Source organism: Euprymna scolopes, chromosome 34 (genome assembly GCF_053919585.1).
Source record: "Euprymna scolopes isolate OS-2025 chromosome 34, ASM5391958v1, whole genome shotgun sequence".
NCBI lineage: Eukaryota > Metazoa > Mollusca > Cephalopoda > Sepiida > Sepiolidae > Euprymna > Euprymna scolopes.
The window spans coordinates 5,452,872-5,476,185 of NC_136515.1; the positions used below are offsets into that span (position 1 = coordinate 5,452,872).

Here is a 23,314-nt window from a genome sequence, read left to right on the forward strand (position 1 = left end):
AAAAAAATAATACTGCTTGATGAATATACTTAGTGAACCAAGCGCAAGACAGTTCTAAACAATCATATTTAAAGAGATGGGTTAAAAAACTGATATAGTTTTGAGTTTTTGAATTAGTGGTTAAATATCTGGAATCTGTATTATTTTTGTATCGAAAGGGTTTGTTCGCTAGTGCTTTTCTACAGTATGCACAGGCCAACTTTAGCGGCTTATTGCTTTTCCTCTTCATACCATTACTGCAGTGGTGTCACGGTTGGAATATTATTTGGAAGAAGCCAAAGAATATATTGCTGTGTTTTTTTTGTTTTTTTTTATCTTTTCGTTTGAATTCAATTTGTATCAAAATATTTCCATTTTCAGTGCTTCGCAAGATGGAGAGTTCCAACAACAGCAGACTAAAGTTCTTGCCGAAATGCAGGCCCGCAAAGATGCCATTGGAATCACAAACGCCATTTGCAGAGCGGCTATTGATGTGTTGCACAGAGCTCGAGGAATCGCACGTAAGATTTCATTTCTTTTTAAAAATTCAATCAATCACGTTCAAATGTGTTGGTGTAGTTTGTATTTAGTTACTGATGCAGAATACCAACCACGCTGTTGTATAGGTAGGATTTGCAAGTTAAATTCAATTTTTATATTACCTTTTGTTTATTAATATATTAGGTGAAAGTACAGAATAGTTAACAAAGCTCCCCCCCCCTCATCTTAAGAATAATGTTATTATTTCAGCATGGTTCATATTCTGCATAGGTACTAGGGTTCGAGGAATTGTACTTAATATTTAATTTCTATTTAAAAATTAAGTTAATCACATCCAAATCTATATATTAATAAAATTGAGGCAACTTGTGTGTGTGTGCGCGCGCGCGTTTTTTTTTTTCTCCTGTTGTAACAAATAAAAATATTTTTCTCAAAGTTTTATTTACATTTTGTATCGTACATTAAATTATTTATAATGCCAATACGTATTTACCAAAGTTATGATTGAACTATTAAAATAATTTCTAACATGATTGATAATGTTTCCCAACTGATTTATTTAGTTTTTAGTGTTGCTTAGCAGGGCACTCGGCATTGCCCGGTCGTAAAATATGCATCAATATTATATTTTAATTAAATAATACAGATGTTTCTTCTAAACAGTTCACTTCTTGTAAGTAAAAAAAAAAAAAAATACTTAAGCTGAGATCGAAACCAAAACCTTGTAATAGTGAGTCAAGTATGATAACCATTAGGCCAGCTTGCGCAATCTTTAAAAAATATTTTCAAACCAACTTATTCTTAACATCAGTAATTTGTCATATGAATGATTTATGCATGAAACATCGTGAAACAGTTGACAAATAGATAAAAATCTGATGCCCATGTACTATTTTTTTTTTTTTTTTTTTTTTTTTTTTTTAAATTCAATTTTCACTCCAAACAAGGCACAGTGCCACTTTGAAGTAGGGGGCTACTATCGGTGACATAAGTTTCAGGGGTATTATGAAGGGAGATTAGCAGCAAGATGTCTGTTCACATTACACTTGAACTTCTGCATGTCAGTACAGTTGGGAAAGCAGAATTCCGGAAGTTTGGCAACTCTTTTGAACCCTTTCAAGGAGTGAGAGACAAGTAGCAGATGCACCAGCCCAAATGTGATAACAGTACTCCATACGTGGGTGAATGGTGGCCTTATAGAGGTACAGGATACTTCCAGGCGTATTTCAATTTTGACTCCTTAGCAGCCTTTTTTTTCTGAATGTAAGCCAATTAAAGTTTTTCCACGTCTGAATACCCTATATACCAAATTTCAAATCTGTAGATCAAAAATTTTTGGAGTACATAGGATAGATGTCCTCACACACACACACACCCACACACACACACACATACACCCACACACACACACCCACATACACACATACACATACACACCCACACACACATACACCCACACATACACACACATACACATACACACATACACACACACACATACACACATACACACACACACATACACACCCACACATACACCCACACATACACCCACACATACACACACACACATACACACACACACACATACACACACACATACAAATGCATTTCTGTTTCAAAATAAAAAAATTCTGTTTCTACATAATTCTAACACCTTCATGTTCAAAATATGCAAAGAAAGAGAAAGAATAACAATTGTACCCTCGCCCCTCTTCCTTGGTGATGTCACAAAAGTTGGCCATTCCTGGATTTGGTACTTGTTTGTAAAAAGGTTGCTACTCTGATAAAAGATTGTATATGTTGAATTGTCCAATTAAATATTTTTTTGCTTTGTTGATTTATTTGGTCTTTCAAAGACAAAACTTTTTTTACATTTTTTTTTTTCTCCAGCTGAAGAAGCGAAAGAAATTTTGGGTCAGTCTCCAATGTTTTCATCTTTACTGCCTCTCGTCTTAGCGTACATCGGACCTGTTGCAACGCAAGACCCACGGGTGAGTTTAGCATTTTATACATGCAATACTTCAGATGACAATAAGATTTGATTAAAAAAAATATTTGCAAGGTTTGAATAAAAGTATATGTAAGGTTTGATTAAAAAAAAAAAGAAAATGTAAGGTTTTAATTTTTCAAACTCATGAATTTTGATTCACTATAAATAAAAGCTGATTTGAATTATTTTTATCACAAAAAATACACAGATTAATAAAAACTGACAATTCCTTAAAAAAAAATACAAATTTAATATATATTCCATATATTCAAATGCATTATTGAGTTTATTTTTTTGGAAATGGCAGAAAAATAGCTTGGCAATGACAATAAATTTAATAGAGCTATAGCTGGCAGTGAATGTTCGTTCCTTTTCTATGAATAGAAAGGAGGAGGTAATACCTGGCAGAATAGTATCATTACAAACAAGCATATACTATTCTACTCCTCAAATGCTAGGTCTCATGACAATATGGCAGGTATAACACTACCATCTCTAAAAAAAGGAGAAAATAATACCTAGGAGGATGGTATGATGAGAAAAGCACAGATATTACACAATTCAGCCACACCAAAATTTTGCATTAAAATATTATATTATTAGAGTTTCAGATTCTAACAGAAATGCATTTAAAATTACATTTCTGAATTTTTGAGATGAGGATTAGTTATTCATATTTTTTTGATTCTTCAGACTATTGTTCTCATCCTTACACCTTCTTCATGCGTATCTTGTTGAACTCTGGCAGAATTTCAAACGGAACTCTTTATTTACTTCATGGGGGTAGCATGCTCTCGTTCTGTCAGCCATGATTGGATAGAGGTCGTAAATAATTTGTAATTGTATTTTTCAGTCATCCACATTGAGAATTGAACCGTCAACCTTCAGGAGAATGTTACTTAACAATTGACTTTTTTTTTTTTTTGAATACACTGCGCTACAGGTCCTTGCGGTCAGTTCTAGTATGAGTTTTGCTACCCCCGTGAAGTAAATAAAGGTTCTGTACAAACTTCCGTCCAAATTCCTGAGTTCAACAAGATACACCTAAAGAAGGTCAGAGGTTACATCGACCGAAATTATTGTGAAGATGACACTCAAGATAAGAAAAGTCGTGTGAAGAATCCAAAGAATATGGATGTGATGGAAATTTTTATACAAAAAATTAAAGTACATTTTTTTTTTTTTTTTTTTTTTTTTTTAAAAGCCACATAACCCTAACCCTTCCCTTATTTTGTCCTTTAGTCCTCACATTCCATGAGTGATGTTTCTGGCAAAGAGGGAAGAATTGCTGTTTCCTAAGTCAGGTTCTATTTCATCTAACACGCTTATCATTGGCAAATTTTTGACTTTGAAGTTTTTGTTTTTGTTTTTTTTTTAGTTCCTTAAATCAAGTGACTTCATGCTTTGTCTGAAGTGATCTCCATTAAAAAAAACAAATAATCCAGCTACTTTTTTGCTTGTTTTAAAAGTTTATTTCTTACATAAAATTTAAATTAAACAATTTCTTACTCTTGCTTGGTCCTAATGTCAGGGTCTAGTATTTAGGTCTAAAATGGATGAATGTCTCCATTTCTTTTTGTTATGAAGAATATTCTCTGTATGATGGTTTTAGGTGTACAATGGACGAGAAAAGTGTGAGAAATATACAGACAGACAGTTTTTGTCATTATATATATATATATATATATATATTTAAAATGTTCTATGAATTATTCTCTACATTTTTAATCTTTTTCATCTAATTTTTATAGGGAGCCGTTCAAGTGTTGGGCCTGATTCATGAGGTGTTACCTGCCGTAGTGGCCATCAACAACCAAGGGTTGATCACCACCTATGGTGGGGGAAGCCATCCAGACACTGGCTCTGTGGATTCTGAATTTAGTGGCACAAGTCAGCATTACCGTGTCGTTGAGAGTGACCACCCATACAAACCAGCCACGGTCGCTAATTACAAGGTAAGTGGATCAAATGAAGACAAAACTAATGCGTTGACTCGCTAATTTACTAGTCCACAAAAACAGCTCGAATACCCGTCTCAGGATGGGTAAAATTGCTGCTTATTTGTTATACTAGCGGGGGTACCCGGCGTTGCCCAGGTCTGGAGAGGTGTGTGTACTGGGGGGGGGGCGTTAAAATAACAGTAGGAAGTCTGGGTGGAGAGGTGTTTTTTTTTTTTTTCCTTAAAAAAAAAAAGTGGGGGGTAGACCGGGTGGAGAGAGGGGTAAAAAGAAAAAAAAAATGTCAGTAGCAGAGTTGGGTAGGGTGAGGGTACTTGGTGTTGCTCAGGTGTGTATAGTTGGTATAGTAAGGAATCCTGGGTGGAGAGAGGTGTTTTAAAAAAAGAAAAAGAAAAAAAGGTGGGTGTAGCAGGTGGGGCGGGGGATCAAAACAACAGTTAGCAGCTAATGTGGAGAGAGAAAGGTGTTAAAAAAAAAAAAATGGCAGTAGCATGGGGAGGGAATCAAAATAACAGTAGGCAGCCAGGGTGGAGAGAGGTGTTAAAAAAAAAAGTGGTAGTAGGCAGGTTCGAACCCGTGACGCAAAGACGGAAAAGAAAGTGAAAGAAAATCAATGACCCATGACGCGACCGGAAGTTCGAAACGTTGAAATTAAGTGAAGTCAGTCCAACCGATATGATACCTCTGTGTACAAAACTGGCCAGTTTAGGGTTAAGAAATTAATGTTTTTGGCTAATTTTTCGATATTTGTCATCCAAGACGTCGAACTTCAAAATTTGACGCTTATATTCGCGTATTTGTCTATGACTATCTACCATTGTGATCGCCTAATCTAGAGTTCATTGTGTGTGTGTGTGTGCATTTAAATACAGTTTGACGGGACAAGAATATACATAAATACCTCTACAACACAAAGGACGAATAACAGTTATTTGGGGTTTCAACATTTGGCCAATTCGGAAACATATCTGATCTTTGGTCTTGTTTGACGGAAAGCTGCAATGGAAATTCTCCCCAGGAAATAAAAGAGCATCGGATTTTATTTTTGGAAACTTTTTATTGCAGAGTGTTCTTTTTTCCCTTTTTGGAAAGTTGCAACGCTGATTCTGACTATCTCAATTTCTGACGCCCCTCTATTTGGAGACTGATCTGGAGACTGTCTCTATCCTTCTTTTGACTCTGACTTTACTAATTTCCTTGTATTTCAAAAAGACCATCATCCCTTTTAAATGACATCATTAGTATACTTTACTAAGATAATCACCTGATGTTTTTACATGTCATTATTTGAAAGTTGTCAGTTAAAGTGTCTCCTTAACATTCCTAAATTAATGTAAATAAATATTTATTCTAAATATTTTGATTATTCTAAATCATTTTAGTTGACAAAACTTTTTGGCTTGAATAATCATAATGATTGTTGGCTAATACACCTTCGGCATTGCTCTGCCAATATCTAACATTAATTTTTAAGAATAGAATAGTGTCAGGACGATTATTTGTATTGGAGTTGGGATACTGTGTGCCTATTCTCCAATGTTAAACGATTGATCACTGTCACAGGAAATTCTTGATAACATGATTTTTCTGTTAAACATAAACTTGCTTATCTCCCTTAGACCATTTTTAAATATTTTTATTTTTTTTGTTTTTATCTATAAATATAAAAGCAAAAATGTATGTATGTATGTATGTATGTATGTATGTATGTATATATGTGTATTCGCTTTTTCTGTGTGTTTACAAAAGGCTTCTTTCAGAGAAGCGGTCACTCACTTCACAACTTTTTAAAACTTTTTATATCACATATAAATCGTAATATCTCATTAACAACAAAGCTCGCCTGTCTATTTAATTTGCTCGATTTTGGGAAGATAAATATTCAACATTTGTTGCTCGCCGCATGTGGGTTAGTCTTTTTCCTATCCCATCTTGGATGGGTAAAAAAAAACAAAACAAGTGTTCAGCAGTAAATGAAATACTATCCCGCAGTCAAACTTGACCTCATTAACTCATTAAAATGAGCACCTGCTAAATCCAAGTAATTAAATAAATTCAAACGTGTTTTCTTTAGCATCTTGCAGTGGGGCAATCGTTAACGTCCACATTTTTTTTCTACACTTTAATTTGCCTCAAGGGTTCGATCCTCATACTTACTTTTTTTTTTTTTAATCCCCCCCCTCCCCAGAGTTTCCACACACACCTCCAAACACCCGGGCAGCGCCGGGTACCTCTCGCTAGTGTACAATAAATACTTTTTCTTTTTTTAAATACTTTTTCTTTTTTTAAATAATTTTTCTTTTTTTAAATATTTTCTTTTTTTAAATATTTTCTTTTTTATATATTTTCTTTTTTTATATATTTTCTTTTTTTATATATTTTCTTTTTTTATATATTTTCTTTTTTATATATATTTTCTTTTTTATATATATTTTCTTTTTTATATATATTTTCTTTTTTATATATATTTTCTTTTTTATATATATTTTCTTTTTTATATATATTTTCTTTTTTATATATATTTTCTTTTTTATATATATTTTCTTTTTTATATATATTTTCTTTTTTATATATATTTTCTTTTATTAAAATATAGTTTCATTCAATAATTACAAGAAACCCTCTCTACCACCTATAGGAATGGCCAACGACTCTTTATCTGAGAGTACATCTTTCAAACTCCTTGGCCTAACATTCACAGGAAACATGAGTTGGAACAATTACATTGAAGGCATTGCCAGGGCCGCTGCAAGAAAGGTGGGCTCTCTCTACCGTGCTAGACAACTACTAACACCCGAAAGTATCCTGTACCTCTATAAGGCCACCATTCGCCCATGTATGGAGTATTGCTGTCACATTTGGGCTGGTGCATCTGCTACTAGTCTCTCGCTCCTTGACAAGGTTCAAAAGAGAGTCGCAAACCTGATAGGCCCTGAACTGTCATCTAAGCTTCAGCCTCTGTCCCATCGACGAAATGTTGCATCCCTCTGCCTGTTCTACAAGTATTTTAGTGGTGAATGCTCTGACGAACTGCAATTACTTGTGCCCCCACGATGTGAGCACCCTCGACAAACCCGACAGTCTGCTAAATCCCACCCCCACACTGTAGATGTAGAAGATCTTTCTACTCCAATAGTTTCTTCCCCAGAACCGCTAGACTTTGGAATTCCATTCCAGGTCCCTGCTTCCCCAACAGTACTGACGTGCAGAAGTTCAAGTGTAACGTGAACCGACATCTTGCTGCCCAAATCCCTACATAGTAGCCCCCTACACCAAAGTGGCAATTTGCCTTGTTTGGGGGTGAAAATGTAATAAAAAAGGGATGAGTGTACAGTTGTCACTAAGACGACAGCTTAGTGATTATTGGTGATTGAAATTGGATGAAATTTGATTATTTAAGGGGACAGCTCAACAAAAATTTGTTTACATTGGACTTGATGTCGGCCATTTTGTAGTTAGTTGTATTATATGCATTATGTATTTATTGAACAAAGGTATTTTTATCTGATGTGCCCATGGGTATTTTTAAACCTTTGCTTTTTTTGTTTTTTTTACAAAGGAATCACCACTTATCAATGCCTGGAGGCCACTCGAGGATAAGGGTTAATGAGTGTACAGTAGTTAATGGGACAATATCATAGTAATCGTTAGTAGTGGAAATTTGCATAAAAAAATTTAAGGGGATGACCATGTTGTAGTTAGGTGGAAAGCATGCCAGTGGAACATTTTCATAGGTGGGCAATTCTAGGAAAGAAGTTTATTTCATGGAATTTGCATTTAGATTTGCTAAATATTTAACGGTTTTAAAAGAATTAGAATCTGAATAGGTAATCAGAATGTGTATCTCTGGTTGAGAAGATTTTTTTTTTTTTTAATATTTAGTTTTTAAAGGAAGGAAGCAATGTCGACATATCATAGTAAGGATGCCATTTTAATTTTTCTAACCATTATTTATTTTTCTACTATTGTTTCCTGTTCGTTTTCATGTTCCGTTTTCTTGTGTTCCTTCCAGGTTCAGTTCACGGACAGTGTTAAGTGGATGGTGTTAGAGTTTGACGCACAGTGTGGTACTGCCCAAGCAGAAGACACTCTCCAATTGTACATCCCGTGTCGATTCAAGGAAAATACTTTATGTCCAATCACTGGTCAAGAGGAGGAAGAAGACCATCAACCGACGTCCGTTCTTTGGCCAGTTTTAAAGAAATTCCATGGAAGCAACTGGCCCAAGTCAGCTGTTGTTTTACCAGGTGGGGAAAACTCTTTCCATTTTGTTTTTTTCTAATGTTTTATTTAAAAAAAAAAAAAAAAAAAAATGAAAATCTTTTTTTCTTTTACGCATTTTTCACCCCAAACAAGGTATATTGAATGTAAGGGTCTACTATTTTGGATCATGTCTAACAAGGGAGTTGAGTAGCGAGATGTTTGTTCACATTACATTTAAACTTCTGCAGGACAGGGAAGCAGGAAACAAGGAGGGTATTTCAATATCTAACAATGCGAGGGAACAAGGTTTTTTTAGAATCTAGGGACCTCAACAGTGAAGAGGTAAGATTTTGCTGCTTGTCAGGTCAGTCAGAAGTCTGTCGAGGAGGTACAAGTGTTGTGAATTCATCAAAGCATATTCCATTAAAGTATGAGGTGCCTTAAGTAGGTTTTTCAACATTTTTCATATGGACACTTGCTACTTGGAATGTAAGGGTCTACGATTTTGGATCATGTCTAACGGGAGTTGTGCAGCAAGATGTCTGTTTACATTGATTTGTAATAGAGTATTGCAGCTGTATGCGAATGCCGAGTCGTGTGCAAAGTGATGTTATGAAAAAAGGAAAAGACTATAAAAAGACCATTTGCACAGACAAACGAGGACATTTGAGAGGTCAGAGAGAAGGAACATGATCACATTTTATTTGGGAAAGTACCTGGAAATAAATGGCGTTATTACAAAAAAAAGGAGTTGAGTTATTTCTTGTCCTATGTTCCTCTGCTGCAACATGTGTGATGGTACAACATTACATTGAAACTTTTACAAGAAACAGGGAGGGAATTCCAAAATCTACCAACCAAGGGAACAAACTGTTAGCGCAGAAGGCTGTCTAGTGAAAGGGTGGGATTTTGTTGCTTGCTGGATTTGGTCAGGAGTATGTATGTTAAGGAGTTACAAGTGCTAAGAGTTCATTAGAGCAAATTCCATTAAAGTATGAAGTGCCTTAAATAAGTTTGCCTAACCTATTCCTCTCTCTGGATGTACACAAACGACAAAAGTTGACATAAGGGAAATAACACTGAAAAATGTTAGTTATTTCTCTTTACCTGATTATATTGCATGTCTTGATAAAATTAAATCATATAAATGATCACGTCACACCCAGATAATGAATCTTTTTAAATTTAGATATTATGCATCTAGGGTTTGGCATATTTCAAATATAGATAAATAGATAAAAACTTGGTTAGTGTTGTGTATTTTTCAAGTTTTAGATGAACATGCAGACAGACATTTGACCTTTACATAATAGATTAAGGTTTTTTTTTTTTTTTAGCTCACAACGATAAAAAAACAAAACAAAAAAAACATAGCAACTTTGTATGCGTTTTTTGTGTATTTTAAAAGTTTTAGTTAAGCATATTTGCCCCCCCCTTTTTTTTTTTTTTTTTTACAAGGGTGTCACCACTTATCAAGGCCCAGAGGCCACTCAAGGATAAGGGTTAATATATATAATATTATATAATATATTAACATATATAATATTATATAATATATTAATATTATATAATAGATAATATTTCTCTGAGCCCCCCACCAGGCAATACTGGGTAAATAAAGTTGGTTAAAATAAAAATGTTAATTATTCTTGACTTGTTTGTTTTGCTGTTTATATGCTTGTTATTCTTTTTTCCAAAGGTAACGAAGTGACATTTTCCTTAGAAAGTGCATCGGATTATCTTAAAGACGAAAAAGCGTGCTTTTATGGGTTCAAATGTATCGTGACTGGTTATGAATGGACGAGCAGACCAGAAGAGGTAAGAAACCAGAATATTTTCAACAAAATGAAAAAAAAATCTATATATCTAAATATGAATGTATATTTTCAACAAAATGAAAAAAAAATCTATATATCTAAATATTAATGTATAATATTTTCAACAAAATAAAAAAAAATCTATATATCTAAATATGAATGTATAATATTTTCAACAAAATAAAAAAAATCTATATATCTAAATATGAATGTATAATATTTTCAACAAAATAAAAAAAATCTTTATATCTAAATATGAATGTATAATATTTTCAACAAAATGAAAAACAAAAACTATATATCTAAATATGAATGTATAATATTTTCAACAAAATGAAAAAAATCTATATATCTAAATATGAATGTATAATATTTTCAACAAAATGAAAAAAAATCTATATATCTAAATATGAATGTATAATATTTTCAACAAAATAAAAAAAAATCTATATATCTAAATATGAATGTATATTTTCAACAAAATGAAAAAAAATCTATATATCTAAATATGAATGTATATTTTCAACAAAATGAAAAAAAATCTATATATCTAAATATGAATGTATAATATTTTCAACAAAATGAAAAAAAATCTATATATCTAAATATGATGTATATTTTCAACAAAATGAAAAAAAATCTATATATTTCAATATGAATGTATAATATTTTTAACAAAATAAAAAATCTATATATCTAAATATGAATGTATAATATTTTCAACAAAATGAAAAAAAATCTATATATCTAAATATGAATGTATAATATTTTCAACAAAATAAAAAAAATCTTTATATCTAAATATGAATGTATAATATTTTCAACAAAATGAAAAACAAAAACTATATATCTAAATATGCATGTATAATATTTTCAACAAAATAAAAAAAAATCTATATATCTAAATATGAATGTATATTTTCAACAAAATAAAAAAAATCTATATATCTAAATATGAATGTATATTTTCAACAAAATGAAAAAAAATCTATATATCTAAATATGAATGTATAATATTTTCAACAAAATGAAAAAAAATCTATATATCTAAATATGATGTATATTTTCAACAAAATGAAAAAAAATCTATATATTTCAATATGAATGTATAATATTTTCAACAAAATGAAAAAAAATCTATATATCTAAATATGAATGTATAATATTTTCAACAAAATGAAAAAAAATCTATATATCTAAATATGAATGTATAATATTTTCAACAAAATGAAAAAAAATCTATATATCTAAATATGAATGTATAATATTTTCAACAAAATAAAAAAAAATCTATATATCTAAATATGAATGTATATTTTCAACAAAATGAAAAAAAATCTATATATCTAAATATGAATGTATAATATTTTCAACAAAATGAAAAAAAATCTATATATCTAAATATGATGTATATTTTCAACAAAATGAAAAAAAATCTATATATTTCAATATGAATGTATAATATTTTTAACAAAATAAAAAATCTATATATCTAAATATGAATGTATAATATTTTCAACAAAATGAAAAAAAATCTATATATCTAAATATGAATGTATAATATTTTCAACAAAATAAAAAAAAATCTATATATCTAAATATGATGTATATTTTCAACAAAATGAAAAAAAATCTATATATCTAAATATGATGTATAATATTTCCAACAAAATGAAAAAAAATCTATATATCTAAATATGATGTATAATATTTCCAACAAAATGAAAAAAAATCTATATATCTAAATATGAATGTATATTTCCAACAAAATGAAAAAAAATCTTTATATCTAAATATGAATGTATAATAATTAAACAAAATGAAAAAAAATCTATATATCTAAATATGAATGTATAATATTTTCAACAAAATAAAAAAAAATCTATATGTCTAAATATGAATGTATAATATTTTCAACAAAATGAAAAAAAATCTATATATCTAAATATGAATGTATAATATTTCCAACAAAATGAAAAAAAATCTATATATCTAAATATGAATGTATAATATTTTCAACAAAATGAAAAAAAATCTATATATCTAAATATGAATGTATATTTTCAACAAAATGAACAAAAATCTATATATCTAAATATGAATGTATAATATTTTCAGCAAAATGAAAAAAATCTATATTTCTAAATATGAATGTATAATATTTTCAACAAAATGAAAAAAAATCTATATATCTAAATATGAATGTATAATATTTTCAACAAAATGAAAAAAAATCTATATATCTAAATATGAATGTATAATATTTTCAACAAAATGAAAAAAAATCTATATATCTAAATATGAATGTATAATATTTTCAACAAAATGAAAAAAAAATCTATATATCTAAATATGAATGTATAATATTTTCAACAAAATAAAAAAAATCTTTATATCTAAATATGAATGTATAATATTTTCAACAAAATTAAAAAAAATCTATATATCTAAATATGAATGTATATTTTCAACAAAATGAAAAAAAATCTATATATCTAAATATGAATGTATATTTTCAACAAAATGAAAAAAAAATCTATATATCTAAATATGAATGTATAATATTTTCAACAAAATGAAAAAAAATCTATATATCTAAATATGAATGTATAATATTTTCAACAAAATGAAAAAAAATCTATATATCTAAATATGAATGTATAATATTTTCAACAAAATAAAAAAAAATCTATATATCTAAATATGAATGTATAATATTTTCAACAAAATAAAAAAAAATCTATATATCTAAATATGAATGTATAATATTTTCAACAAAATAAAAAAAATCTATATATCTAAATATGAATGTATAATATTTTCAACAAAATAAAAAAAATCTTTATATCTAAATATGAATGTATAATATTTTCAACAAAATGAAAAACAAAAACTATATATCTAAATATGAATGTATAATATTTTCAACAAAATAAAAAAAAATCTATATCTAAATATGAATGTATATTTTCAACAAAATAAAAAAAATCTATATATCTAAATATGAATGTATAATATTTTCAACAAAATGAAAAAAAATCTATATATCTAAATATGAATGTATAATATTTTCAACAAAATGAAAAAAAAATCTATATATCTAAATATGAATGTATAATATTTTCAACAAAATGAAAAAAAATCTATATATCTAAATATGAATGTATAATATTTTCAACAAAATGAAAAAAAATCTATATATCTAAATATGGATGTATATTTTCAACAAAATGAACAAAAATCTATATATCTAAATATGAATGTATAATATTTTCAACAAAATGAAAAAAAATCTATATATCTAAATATGAATGTATAATATTTTCAACAAAATGAAAAAAAATCTATATATCTAAATATGAATGTATAATATTTTCAACAAAATGAAAAAAAATCTATATATCTAAATATGAATGTATAATATTTTCAACAAAATGAAAAAAAATCTATATATCTAAATATGAATGTATAATATTTTCAACAAAATGAAAAAAAAAATCTATATATCTAAATATGAATGTATAATATTTTCAACAAAATAAAAAAAATCTTTATATCTAAATATGAATGTATAATATTTTCAACAAAATAAAAAAAATCTTTATATCTAAATATGAATGTATAATATTTTCAACAAAATAAAAAAAAATCTATATATCTAAATATGAATGTATATTTTCAACAAAATGAAAAAAAATCTATATATCTAAATATGAATGTATATTTTCAACAAAATGAAAAAAAATCTATATATCTAAATATGAATGTATAATATTTTCAACAAAATGAAAAAAAATCTATATATCTAAATATGAATGTATAATATTTTCAACAAAATGAAAAAAAATCTATATATCTAAATATGAATGTATAATATTTTCAACAAAATAAAAAAAAATCTATATATCTAAATATGAATGTATAATATTTTCAACAAAATAAAAAAAAATCTATATATCTAAATATGAATGTATAATATTTTCAACAAAATAAAAAAAATCTATATATCTAAATATGAATGTATAATATTTTCAACAAAATAAAAAAAATCTTTATATCTAAATATGAATGTATAATATTTTCAACAAAATGAAAAACAAAAACTATATATCTAAATATGAATGTATAATATTTTCAACAAAATGAAAAAAAATCTATATATCTAAATATGAATGTATAATATTTTCAACAAAATGAAAAAAAATCTATATATCTTAATATGAATGTATAATATTTTCAACAAAATGAAAAAAAATCTATATATCTAAATATGAATGTATAATATTTTCAACAAAATAAAAAAAATCTTTATATCTAAATATGAATGTATAATATTTTCAACAAAATGAAAAAAAATCTTTATATCTAAATATGAATGTATAATATTTTCAACAAAATGACAAAAAATCTATATATCTAAATATGAATGTATAATATTTTCAACAAAATAAAAAATAATCTTTATATCTAAATATGAATGTATAATATTTTCAACAAAATGAAAAAAAATCTATATATCTATATATGAATGTATAATATTTTCAACAAAATGAAAAAAAATCTATATATCTAAATATGAATGTATAATATTTTCAACAAAATAAAAAAAATCTTTATATCTAAATATGAATGTATAATATTTTCAACAAAATGAAAAAAAATCTATATATCTAAATATGAATGTATAATATTTTCAACAAAATGAAAAAAAATCTATATATCTAAATATGAATGTATAATATTTTCAACAAAATAAAAAAAAATCTTTATATCTAAATATGAATGTATAATATTTTCAACAAAATGTAAAAAAATCTATATATCTAAATATGAATGTATAATATTTTCAACAAAATAAAAAAAAATCTATATATCTAAGTATGAATGTATAATATTTTCAACAAAATAAAAAAAAATCTATATATCTAAATATGAATGTATAATATTTTCAACAAAATAAAAAAAAATCTATATATCTAAATATGAATGTATATTTTCAACAAAATGAAAAAAAATCTATATATCTAAATATGAATGTATATTTTCAACAAAATGAAAAAAAAAATCTTTATATCTAAATATGAATGTATATTTTCAACAAAATAAAAAAAAAATCTATATATCTAAATATGAATGTATATTTTCAACAAAATAAAAAAAAAATCTATATATCTAAATATGAATGTATATTTTCAACAAAATGAAAAAAAATCTATATATCTAAATATGAATGTATATTTTCAACAAAATGAAAAAAAAAATCTTTATATCTAAATATGAATGTATATTTTCAACAAAATAAAAAAAAATCTATATATCTAAATATGAATGTATATTTTCAACAAAATGAAAAAAAAAATCTTTATATCTAAATATGAATGTATAATATTTTCAACAAAATAAAAAAAAATCTTTATATCTAAATATGAATGTATAATATTTTCAACAAAATGAAAAAAAATCTATATATCTAAATATGAATGTATAATATTTTCAACAAAATGAAAAAAAATCTATATATCTAAATATGAATGTATATTTTCAACAAAATGAAAAAAAATCTATATATCTAAATATGAATGTATAATATTTTCAACAAAATGAAAAAAAATCTATATATCTAAATATGAATGTATAATATTTTAAACAAAATGAAAAAAAATCTATATATCTAAATATGAATGTATAATATTTTATACAAAATGAAAAAAAATCTATATATCTAAATATGAATGTATAATATTTTCAACAAAATGAAAAAAAATCTATATATGTAAATATGAATGTATAATATTTTCAACAAAATGAAAAAAAATCTATATATCTAAATATGAATGTATAATATTTTCAACAAAATGAAAAAAAATCTATATATGTAAATATGAATGTATAATATTTTCAACAAAATGAAAAAAAATCTATTAAAAAGTATATGGACAATAATATAAAAAAGATATATGGACAATAATATAAGAAAGATATATGGACAATAATATAAAAAAGATATATGGACAATAATATAAAAAAGATATATGGACAATAATATAAAAAAGATATATGGACAATAATATAAAAAAGTTATATGGACAATAATATAAAAAAGTTATATGGACAATAATATAAAAAAGATATATGGACAATAATATAAAAAAGATATATGGACAATAATATAAAAAAGTTATATGGACAATAATATAAAAAAGATATATGGACAATAATATAAAAAAGATATATGGACAATAATATAAAAAAGTATATGGACAATAATATAAAAAAGTTATATGGACAATAATATAAAAAAGATATATGGACAATAATATAAAAAAGTATATGGACAATAATATAAAAAAGTATATGGACAATAATATAAAATAGATATATGGACAATAATATAAAAAAGTATATGGACAATAATATAAAAAAGATATATGGACAATAATATAAAAAAGATATATGGACAATAATATAAAAAAGATATATGGACAATAATATAAAAAAGATATATGGACAATAATATAAAAAAGATATATGGACAATAATATAAAAAAGATATATGGACAATAATATAAAAAAGTATATGGACAATAATATAAAAAAAGTTATATGGACAATAATATAAAAAAGATATATGGACAATAATATAAAAAAGTATATGGACAATAATATAAAAAAGATATATGGACAATAATATAAGAAAGATATATGGACAATAATATAAAAAAGATATATGGACAATAATATAAAAAAGATATATGGACAATAATATAAAAAAGTTATATGGACAATAATATAAAAAAGTTATATGGACAATAATATAAAAAAGTTATATGGACAATAATATAAAAAAGTTATATGGACAATAATATAAAAAAGATATATGGACAATAATATAAAAAAGTATATGGACAATAATATAAAAAAGATATATGGACAATAATATAAAAAAGTTATATGGACAATAATATTAAAAAGATATATGGACAATAATATAAAAAAAAAAGTTAATGGACAATAATATAAAAAAAAATATATATGAACGATTAAAATATACCTCCAAGCAAGTCTAATGCGAAAAATTATTTAATAAATAATAAATGCATTCAATATTAAATGTTGATTTTTCAAAATTGTTTTTCATTTCAGACGACTTTACATTTGGAAAGAGAATTGTCTTACCTTGGTGGCATGTGTGCTTCGGCTTTAATGAAAAAAGACTTAACACTTCCCGTCGGTGAGTGGTTATTGGAAAAATGCCCTCTTTTCTTACCTTACTAATATTACCACTTGCCACAAATAAATTTCAATTGATACCTGACTTGTCCACCAAGTATTAGTTGTTAATGTCCAACAGTCTTTGTTTTTATTACCATTCACGGATATGCTTCAAATTGGCTCCTCTGCATTGCAACCGCACCGGGATATAACTGCTTTAGTGACGGCCCTCTTCAGGATTTTGATATACATTATTAGATAAAGAGATTAAGGTTCGGTGAGTGTGAAACCCATTCAAAATCATCTCTTCTACTGATGAAACAATCACCAATGTGTTCCCCCCCCTCTCTCAGTGAATGGCAATAAAACAAAAACTGTTGGACATTTGTAAGTGAGACTTGGTGAACAAGTCAGCCAAATATTGTTAACTTGTAGAACAAATTGTGACTTTCAATTAAATTGGTGGTATTTTTATTGTGAGTCGAGTGTATATATTATTTTGTCTCTTAATATTTTAAATTTACCGTTTAATAATGAATATTTAAATATTTAATGTATTTGTTATCTAATGTTGCTTTAAAATAAGTTAAAATTGTTTTATTTTTAATGTAAGAGCAAAGTATAATATTTGATCTGATGCTACATTTCATCTTTATCTAATATAAAGTGATCAGATTTTCAAAGTCAAATAGCAATCCATCCGAGCTATTAATATTTGATTTAAACTAGCCTATTTTTCATCATTTTATTTTACTCTAGATGTTTCTAAAAATATTTGATTTAAACTAGCCTATTCATTTATTTTTTCAACATTTTATTTCACTATAGGTTTTTCTGAAAATATTTGATTCAAACTAGCCTATTTTTTTTTTTTTTTTCAAACATTTTATTTCACTATAGAATTTTTGAAAATATTTGATTCAAACTAGCCTATTTTTCTTTTTTTTTGTTTTGTTGTTATAGATTTTTCTTAAAATTTTTATTCCAGTTAAAAAAACTGTTAGAGTGCAGACGTTTTATCGCTTAAACTGAAAAAGAGAAATTATCATGTACAAATATACAGAGTTCTCTTTTTTGAGTTCTTCAAAAATAAGTGTATATATTTATTAAATGATGTGATTTCAAGTCTTTTTGTGTGGTATGTTTTGTTCCGTCATTGAAGGATCATTGAGAGCTGGATTGCATCAAACTTTGCCCTCGTGGGGATAAAGTGAATAAGGATTACATGAAATATTAAGTTTGATATTAAAAATGAACTCTAGTTTAAAATTTCAGAAAAATTTAAGAAACATGACTTAAATTAACAAAATCATACATTTTCAATTTAAACAATGCTTTTATCATGGAGAAAAAAAATCCTCATGATGCATTTCACGCGTGACCACACGCATTTCTTGTGCAATTCCTTCCTCTTATTGGACTTGTTTATGTGAAATAATCAGTTTTGTCATTTTTTTAGGATTACTGTTCTCATCTTGGATGTTAACAGTAGTTCAACCAATCCAAGTAATAATAAAATGTTCAATCTTAAAAAAAATAAACCTGATTTTTATATCTTCATATATTTAAATTTATTTTTAATGAATTGAACACAAGAGAAATTTACAAAGAAATTAACAAAACTTAAACGTTGACAAATATAATCTAAACTTGATACGAAAACAATTTGGTGCACATAACTAATAAACGGACATTTTTTACACACGAGGAATAAAATAATAAAAAAAGACCCCATGGTTTGGTTTTTCGTTGTTATTGAGAAAAAAGAAACTGGAGAGTTCTGATTGTAACAAAAGGGAGATAAATATTTTCTGAAAACTGAAAATCTTTGGCCAATTTAACAAAACTTAATTTTCGCTAATTGTCTTCGAAAATTGTTTTTATAAATAATTAATTTTCTACCTCATTGAATTGGTAATTTTTTAATATTTTCATTACTGCGACATGACAGTTCAGTAGACACTGTTAGTTTCATTTGAAATTCAATATTTCAATTACCATACTTTGTCTGGGGTATTGTACCAACTAGGTAAAAGTGCTCTTTTGGCAACCACGCATATAAAGAGCACTTTTTTTTAGTTGGCGCAATTACCCCCGGATTTGGCGCCATTACCCTAAAGTATGGTATCGACTTTTGCTACAATAATGAAGCATCATTACTTTTGTAATGACTACACGCTATGGAAAAAGAAACAGAAAAAACACAAACTGTTTCTATCCTGCAGAAAATCTTATCTTTAAACAAAAACTGCGTTGATTAATGTTTTCAGTTTAAATTTAAACAATGGTTTTATGGTGGAGAAAGAAAAAAAATCCTCACAATCAATTTTTGGATTTAGATGATCCCATGTATCCAAACAACTTTCGCACAAACGTAAAAATACTGACAATATTTTCTCTCATATTCTTCTTAGGAGCCGAGGATGTTGAAGAAGATCTTGATTCTGTGGAAGAAGGCGCTCAGTTGGTATGTAAATATTTTTTTTTTATTCTTTTAATTCTTCATATTTTAGGTTACCACACACGGTCAACCGTTAAATGTCACGTGAAACACTTAGCCGTTTAACAATATGGGAGACGCAAAATGATTAGTTTTTATTGTATTTAACAGTTCGTTTAAATGCAATTCAGATAATGGGACAGTGTATCAATGAGGATAGGGGAAAATACAAAAAAGTCGTCGAGAGTAAAGCCCCAAAACAATGCATATTCTCAAGCAAAACTATCTAGTGGATACCCAAAGTGGTATTTGCCTGCCTGAGGATATTCTACATTGTGAAACAAATATAATCTATATATATATAAAAGGCAAAATGTGTGTGTGTGTGCATATTTTGTGTGAGTCCGGCGAAGGCTTTGGTGGGAGGGAGGTTACTGTTTTTTAGAACTTTTTATATGCTACCTCGATTATAATGTCTATGATTCACGAAACGAGGTTGTGTGTATCTTTAATTTGGGCGACTTTTACAATTTTTTTAAAACTCCATATGCTTGTTTGGCTTTTCTGTATATAAGCGAATCCGTAATAAAGGCGTCTACCGGCACTCATGCCGGAACGTCCAGAAAAGCAATCAGCTTCGATCAATGTGAGGAAAACGCCTTATATCAGACAATTGTTATTCATTTGGACCCCCCCACCCTTTATGGGGGGGCTGGTTTTTCCCAATATCTTGGGAAAACTGGTTTGCAGCTAAAGTTAATTCGCGTGATGTTTGACCTCATTAAATTGATGCACCTGTCACTTAACTTTTTAATCGTTAAATTAAAACACTTTTCACTTCCTGTCCAGTCCTGGCTGAGTGTTAAGATGTAACACACTTGTTCATCTTCGCATCAAGGGTTCAGGTTCGAGCCTACCTCTCTACCAAAAACTTAATTTTCTTTTAAAACATCCGGGTAATGCCGGGCATCCACGCAAGTCTATTAATAAAAAAGTTGTTGATATTTATTTTTTAAAGTCAATTAAATTACAAAGAAATTCATGGAATTTCAGTTTTTTTTTTTTTTTTTTTTTTTTTTTTCGCCATTCCGTACTCATATGCCCATATTTAAAATTTTTTTTTTTTTTTTTGATCAAAGTAAAGTTTTTTTTAATTTTTTTTTGTATTTATTTTATTTGTATGTTTTATTTGTACTTATTTTTATTTTTTTTTTTAATTTGTATTTTTATCTTAAATTCTTTCTTGTTTTTTTTTTTTGTAGGTTTTCAATGCTCATTCTTCTCTTCTGGATAAAGGTTTTGCACTTTCCCACCCACCAACAATTATGCAGGCATTAGAAGGCAATTTACCGTTTTGTTGGCAATCCAATGAAAGAGCTTTCCTTAAAGATTTTGTAGCCTGCACACCAGGAACCAGTGGAGGACGTTTGGCACGGTGAGCAAAACACAAGTTTGATGGCCTTGTCTTTTGTGTATCTGCCTGCCTGTATGTCTTTGTCACAGAACACGGTCACGTTTCTGTTTGATGTTATTGGTGGTGGTTCATGTTCCCAGATGTTCATCGATCTGTCAAGTTGTCTGTGTATATATTTGTATATCTAGCTAAAAGCAAAAAAAACAAAAAAAACAAACAAAAAAACAAAAACATACAAAACAAAGACCCACAAAATTGCTATTGTTTTCACCGGCATTTTCTCGGATGTATATTATTTAAAACTCAAAAAAAAATATTTCATGAGAGTCATCTGGGCCTGGTTTTGTCAGAAGGAGCCAGATTTTTATTTTTTTTATAATTTTCAACGTAAACAATGTATTTGTGTATTAAAAGTGGTATCACAATATCATATGTGGTAACTCGTCTATGATAATAAGAGTACTCAATATCCTAGAGGTCCTGGATATGACCTAAAACTATATCCGATGGTGAGGCCCCACCTTGCGGGCTTTGGGGAATGTGGAGCCACCCTTTAATTGCCATTGCTCCCAGGTCCACTCTGACCCAGAGTGGTAGTACCTGTTAGGGTCCCAACTATGGGCTAAATAGAATCTGACGTAAAAAAAAATATACTCCATTAAAAATCGTTCCTCAAAATAACTAGATTCGGCGTAAAACAAAAACAACCAACCACAGTTAGTATTTTCTTGATCAACATTGTAGGCTGCACATAAGATACGCTTAAATATATTTTAATTCATATAGTATATAATAGTGATTTCAAAAGTAAAAAAAAAAACTGACTTTAGTGCCATCAGCTAGAATTGAAACCAAAACGTACAACTCTCCAACTTTATTCCTTAGCCTTTGAGCCATGCCCATACACATCAAGTCCAATGTAAACAAGTTCTTGATGAGCCGTTCCACTTAAGTTAACAAATTTACCGAATTTCTACTACTAACGATTACTATGATTCTCATACTGTACACTCTTTAATCCTTATCCTCGAGTAGCCTCTGGGCCTTGATAAGTGGTGACTACTATGTAAAAAAAAATATATATATATATATTCTTTAATCTATAGATTTGTGCATGTAAACATACTTGACTACTCCTGCCATGGTCAACTACTCTTGGCCTTTGAGTCAAGATCAAAGTGTAGTATCTGTTCTTCAGATCTACACTTCAATTTCTTGTTCTCTGTCAGTGGAGGAGAAATTCTTCACGACTGAGACAATTTTTATTTTTGTTCCTTTTCTCCACATTGAAAAAACGACCCTGGTGTCTAACTCTGCCCCATGGAGAGGCATTGTAAATAGGAACTATTTTGTTTTCAATTTTGACTCCTTAACAGCAATTTTTGCTGACTAAAAACCCAATCTGAAGTATGCTATACGTCTAAATACCCGATATATCAAGTTTTAACTCTGTAGACCAAATATTCAGAGATGAGTTTAGTAAGCTTTCCGCACACACGTACAAAAATATACGGCATAATCGCGTTCACACACTGGTTCTCATCAGATCACCAAAGTTAAGCAACATTGAGCTAGGTTAGTACCAGATGGGTGACCATTTGAGAATTCTAGACGCTGTATGTGCTCTCCGCTTATCTCGGCATTTGTTTCCAGTCGTCCTGTACATACACTTCACTTGCCACTGGTATTTAACAATGTCGACTGAGGAAAAGTGTGGTTGGAGATTGCGCACCTTCTGCCACAAAGACTTCACGCACAGGCACTCCTACATCGGTATCCATAGTCTGTCAAAGACTG

At 27.8% G+C, this 23,314-nt stretch overlaps 1 protein-coding gene and 1 pseudogene across 1 annotated transcript in view; both read left to right on the top strand.

Moving 5' to 3' along the window:
• The window catches only part of LOC145259046 (E3 ubiquitin-protein ligase MYCBP2-like), a 563,294-nt gene that overhangs the window by 293,915 nt on the left and 246,065 nt on the right, over nucleotides 1-23,314 (top strand). Inside the window, exons 42-49 of the mRNA XM_080116672.1 lie at nucleotides 361-500; nucleotides 2,374-2,474; nucleotides 4,225-4,428; nucleotides 8,444-8,678; nucleotides 10,334-10,452; nucleotides 17,595-17,682; nucleotides 20,078-20,130; nucleotides 21,366-21,538. Coding sequence (XP_079972798.1) covers nucleotides 361-500; nucleotides 2,374-2,474; nucleotides 4,225-4,428; nucleotides 8,444-8,678; nucleotides 10,334-10,452; nucleotides 17,595-17,682; nucleotides 20,078-20,130; nucleotides 21,366-21,538 — 1,113 coding nt within the window. The remainder of the gene's footprint in view (nucleotides 1-360; nucleotides 501-2,373; nucleotides 2,475-4,224; nucleotides 4,429-8,443; nucleotides 8,679-10,333; nucleotides 10,453-17,594; nucleotides 17,683-20,077; nucleotides 20,131-21,365; nucleotides 21,539-23,314) is intronic.
• Nucleotides 23,024-23,140, top strand: LOC145259443 (5S ribosomal RNA; annotated as a pseudogene).